The sequence below is a fragment of the Morone saxatilis genome, unplaced genomic scaffold, assembly GCF_004916995.1.
Source record: "Morone saxatilis isolate NCDOM2014 unplaced genomic scaffold, NCSU_SB_2.0 Contig11, whole genome shotgun sequence".
NCBI classification, from domain to species: Eukaryota; Metazoa; Chordata; class Actinopteri; family Moronidae; genus Morone; species Morone saxatilis.
In genome coordinates this window covers 15,938,363-15,943,677 of record NW_023339663.1, presented here as the reverse complement: position 1 = coordinate 15,943,677, position 5,315 = coordinate 15,938,363, and the positions used below count along the sequence as shown (strand labels likewise).

The 5,315-nt window shown below is 36.4% G+C and overlaps 1 protein-coding gene across 1 annotated transcript in view; it reads right to left on the bottom strand.

Moving 5' to 3' along the window:
• Nucleotides 1-1,308: 1,308 nt before the first annotated feature.
• Nucleotides 1,309-5,315, bottom strand: part of LOC118321323 (ammonium transporter Rh type C 2) — a 6,409-nt gene continuing 2,402 nt past the window's right edge. Inside the window, exons 3-11 of the mRNA XM_035652598.1 lie at nucleotides 5,079-5,229; nucleotides 4,820-4,967; nucleotides 4,534-4,700; nucleotides 4,303-4,440; nucleotides 3,329-3,465; nucleotides 3,006-3,130; nucleotides 2,683-2,756; nucleotides 2,526-2,599; nucleotides 1,309-2,430 (exon numbers count right to left, since the gene is read on the bottom strand). Of these exons, the coding sequence (XP_035508491.1) occupies nucleotides 2,397-2,430; nucleotides 2,526-2,599; nucleotides 2,683-2,756; nucleotides 3,006-3,130; nucleotides 3,329-3,465; nucleotides 4,303-4,440; nucleotides 4,534-4,700; nucleotides 4,820-4,967; nucleotides 5,079-5,229 (1,048 nt within the window). The 3' untranslated portion in view covers nucleotides 1,309-2,396. The remainder of the gene's footprint in view (nucleotides 2,431-2,525; nucleotides 2,600-2,682; nucleotides 2,757-3,005; nucleotides 3,131-3,328; nucleotides 3,466-4,302; nucleotides 4,441-4,533; nucleotides 4,701-4,819; nucleotides 4,968-5,078; nucleotides 5,230-5,315) is intronic.

Genomic DNA, 5,315 nt, shown 5'->3' with positions numbered 1-5,315 from the left:
CACACACACACACACATCTTAAACCCCTCTAAGGACTTAAGTGTTTAAAGAGTAGGACGGCTAAAACCTCTGTTTAACATCAGAGAAGCATCTATTGATTAATTCTCCATCAATTTTTACCTCATACCGCCACCATGTGGAGAAACAGAGGAATCATGATCAAGAGGAAAGAATGGGACATATGGAATTATAAATATATAGTAATGTATTATTATCTATGTCTAGGAAGCTACCCACTAGGTTAAACATTGAGCATCCTGATTTTAAACATGATTAAAAACAAGAATAAATCAAATAAGAACTTAATTAAAAATTATGAACAGGCCCTAAATTAAAGTCTAGGAGATGATATGGTTTCACTCATACAATTCAAACTTAACAATTTGTGAGGTTTATGGTTTTATTTTAATTTCAAAAGTTAATTTAAGACTTAAAATATATAAGGAAAGATATACACCTATATTATTATCTGATCTTGAGGCCCCATCTTGTATTTTAATTATTGAATGTAAATGTGACAGAGGGGGAGTAACTGTAACTGTAACTGACCAACATACTGTGTTACACTGATGTGAATACCATGATCAGCTAAAATCGGTAAGACTCAGAAATAGATAACACCAAATACCAATAACTTAAGTGACTAAGTATTTAGTAAAGGGAATGCCTTGTTAAATTTCTTACTGTATGAAAGAGACTCTTTCCTGCAATCAACTCTAGTTTGTTAGTGTAATGTTCATTTTAAGAAGAGTTTTGAATTCTGCTCATAACCATGTTGTCTGCACACACCAGTGTTTGCGTTAGCTTGCTTTAATATGTCTTTTTCTGCACACTCTGGACTACAGCCTGAAAACAAACATGGATGCTCAGTCAAAAATGTATTTGATTCCAGCAGTAGTACAATGGTGTTAACTTTTCCTTCTTTTCCACACATTTAATCTGTTTATATTTCCTGCTCTATCAATCCATCAGCTTCCATACATCGAGCCAAGCACTGAACTGTTACTACTTTCTAGTTCTACTTTGAAAATTGTATCAGGGAATCTTCTTTGTCGTTAAACTTTATTTTTAATCATTTTGGATGGTTTCTTCTTATATTTTAATTGACCGTTAACAGGTTTTTCACTGCACATATTTGACATCACAGCTACTAGTGCTTTTGTTCTCTTTATGCCACACATGAGGGTAGGGCAATAAAGTAAGTAATTATAATGGTCAGGAATATACAAAAATAGATAGCTAAGCTGTCAGATTTTCCATTAATTTAGTGCTTTATTCACGTTTGATGATTTATTTAGGCTACTTGAAGGCTACCAAAAAAAATTCTCACATCATGATTGTCATTTATTCTACTTATTCAAGGCATGTGTGATTATCACACTTTACGAGTATTGGAATTATTTAGCTTTGGCATTAGTTCATTTTAATTGTAATTGTAAAAATGTGGGCAATTAGAGTGCAAATACAATAATATTAAGTTATTGTTTAATTCTTCTTACGTGTGATTTATTAAAGTGTACATCTGAAATTACATCAATAATACAACAAGCAGATTGTCACATACAATCACATGTAGTTTATTGGAGGTAACATTCAACACTTTAGCAACCAACTTACTGGAAATTGTATCATAGTTACTGCAGTTATTTAAAACTTCCACCTTAAGAACAAGTCAGTTATGCAACAAACAAATAATGTACAATAAAATATTTAATCATATGTACACACAACTTATGAAGACCTATGCATCATTTTAAAGAAACTCAAAATTTGCCTAGTTTGGTTTTTACAAATATCTTTGATTTTTCACTTAATGCCTTTTTTCTTTTTACACACACAACTAAATAGATTGTATTACAATATAGACTCTTCATTTATATGCAATAAAATGTCAAACATCAGTGACAATATTCAGCAATTAAAAGGCATGACATTAAATATTAAACTGTTTTGTATGATAAAGATAAAAGCGTATAGTAAAGCATTTCCAAATTCATGAAAATGTAGTTCTTCTGTGCATTATAGTCAGCATATATAACATAAACAAAGTGTCTTTGACTTCTCATCATACTGCTTGGATTCAGGGCATTTTCCAGTCATGAAGCATCTGCAAATTATATGAACTCTCTTTCAAAATGACGGAGAAAATAAATGTAGTTTTGATTCAGAATTATTTTTCTATTAGTATGATATTTGGTCAGCGTTACCATAATCTTAAAGAAAAATGTATCAGGTGTAAATGTTGTGAGACAAGACTTGCAGAATATAGCAAAATATTCTTCCTTTTTGGTAGAAATGCCAATTTTTGAGGGTGGCTCCTTCATAAATTAGTGTTGTTTCACAGCTGTATCAAGTTCAAAGTGATATGAGGGGGGACAATCCTCCACGGTGCCGCTCTAACTTTGCTCCACAGAGAAGTTTGACTCAGATCTGTTGAACAAAAAGAAGGAAATCACATTTAATGAGAATTCGGGAGAAGGAGGGGAACAGTAAATAAGCATGTGTGTAAGTATGAGTGAGCTTACATGTCTTGGTGTTTGTGTATCATGTGGTTGTTGTACTCCAAGACAGGAGGGATGGTCTCCTCCTCCTCAGGAACCTGAAACCAACACATGGGATCAGACATTTTTCTTACCACTTAAAGGGCAAGAACACCATCTAGTGGTAGAAATGCACTCTTACCTCCCAGTAAACTTCATCATCATAGCAGTTGTCGTCAGCAGGGTCGCCCCAGATCGGGAACCTCAGGATGAAACCTTTAAAGAAAGAAAATCTAACATTAAGCAAGACTTCAGAACTTTTCAAACTAACATTTACAGATACTATTTTTCAGTAACAATCATTCTTATTTTTCTCTGTGTGTTTGGAGAAATACCTTTAAAAGTGCTTTAGTAATAAATATCCTCTTGCCTCTGATTTATCTTAACATAATTGAAACAGACTGCTTGATGTAGTAAGATTACTGTTTTCCTTAGTCTTGTACACAATGCAGTTTGCAAACTCACCGACAATTGCTCCTCCAACAAGTCCAAACACAATTGCCACACATGTGCCAGCAGCCTGGAAGCCTCCCTGGGTCCCTGGACTTCTGTCTGCAAATTCGCCTTCAAAGCCAAATGTGTTGATTAACCTACAGGAGAAAAAAGTGTTACAAAGTCAGTTCCCAACCTAGTTTCTACCTCAAAACTCAAGTAGAGCCTGCACATGTCTTTGTTCTTCATCTGTATACGTAGATGAAGACAATGCCTAAAAACTGGGCATGTCACTGTTTTGTTTTACTAGGTTGGATTCAGCGAACAGGTTTGTCTGTGTGTGTTTAATAACTTACCCCTCTGCACTGTAGACAGATTCAGAGGCAGCTGCAGCAACAATGGCACCTATAAAGCCGCCGAGCATCCCTGGTACAGCATGCAGGTTGTGAACACCACATGTGTCCTGGAGCTTTAAAGAGTTCTCCAAGCAAGGCTGCGAATGACAAAATCATCCATTATTTACTGATCTGAAGCCAAGGCCATATCCATGATTTTAAAAATACTGATGTCATGAGTCCAAATTCTGTTTTCTTTGAGCCCTTTATAGTTATCCTTAAAATGGCTACTTTCTGTAATTTTTTACATTATTTAGTCTTTTCATAGTTTATATTTTCACTTATTTGTTAAAATAGATCTTCTATAAATGTTATTTCCCCACACCATGGACATTTTGGAACCTTTTATTCATTTTTAAGGCCTATAATCTGTTAAATATAAGTAAATATAATAACAACTTACCAAGTGTGGTTTGCATGCAATTATAGAATATAAAATCCTCAAATTCTCAAATACTGATGACCTCTGTGTCAAGGTCATTCAGTATCTATCTACCTACCAGTTTTTTCAACTTTATTTCAGGTAATTAAAAGTTTTTTTTTAAAAAGTTAAAATTAAATGCATCATTATAAATGCATCATTATAAAACAGAGACATGACTACCAAACACAATAATGGTTGGCACTTAACCAAAATAACCTTTTCAAGTGTGTCACAATAACTTTCTTCTGGCCTGTTTCCTTATTACATTTAATCATGAAAGTAACTGCTCTTGACATGAGTCATGACTTCTTAAGGCAGCTATTTTCCTGTATATATAAGCTACTGGTTTATTTTTGCTTCTACTTTTCATTCTGCTTCCTTCATATTTCTTCTGAGTTTTTTTTTTATTCCTCTTTTTCTCTTCTTCCTTTTCTTAACTTCTGCAGTGATAGAGCCACAACACAGAGTTCTCTCAGATCAAAAGTTAGGAGGCAAGAGACTGTAGGCTCACCGTGACAAACAGATAGCCAAAGGTGGAGATGATACCACAGCAGAAACCCACGATCAGTGAACCATAAGGACTGATCATGAACTCTGCTGCTGTTCCCATGGCAACACCACCTGCCAGCGTGGCATTCTGGATGTGCACCTGTCAGGTAAAGCAAGCATGTTAGTCGTGAGAAATGCACATATCTTGCATGAGTCGCTGTGGGTTTGACGTTTTTCAGTGACATAGCATTACCATGTCCAGTTTTCCTCTCTTCTGAGACATACTGGAGATGGCCACGGTAGTGAGAACAGAGGAAGCGAGGGCCAGGTAAGTGTTGATGGCTGCTCTGTGCTGTCCGTCGCCATGGTTCGTGATGGCAGAGTTGAAACTGGGCCAAAACATCCACAGGAACAGTGTACCTGTCAATCAAAATGAATACATTTACAACCAAGCAGACAGGTCTGACGCTGATGAATATAAAATAATGAATATGACAAATGAACTGTGAAATTTAAAATATTAGTCAGCGGTCACTCACCGATCATGGCAAACACATCAGAGTGGTAGACGGAACCATTAAGGCGTTTGCTTTGGTGTAGGTTCGGTCGGTAGAGGACCCAGGAGATGGCCAAACCATAGTACCCTCCGAAGGCGTGAATGACCATGGAGCCACCAGCATCTCTGCACTGTGGGAATGAGCGGCACAAAAAAAGAAATTGCAATGTTTGAAGGAAAATCCCGTCCCCTTGGACAATAATAAAGTGCCCAGTGGGATGATTGTGTTTGATGAGACTCACATGAAGAAGGTCGAGGATGATGTATTCCTCCACAGCAAACAGTGTGACGCCAAATAAGGTGACAACCATCAGCTGGACAGGGCTTACTTTTCCCAGGAGGGCACCGTAGGCAATCAGAGAGCCGGCGCAGCAGAAGTCTGCGTTGATCAGACTGTGGGGGCAAAGAAAACGTCAAGAACAAGGTCTGAATGTTAGAATTTACATTAACACTCCTTCAGGTGCATAATACAATTAAAC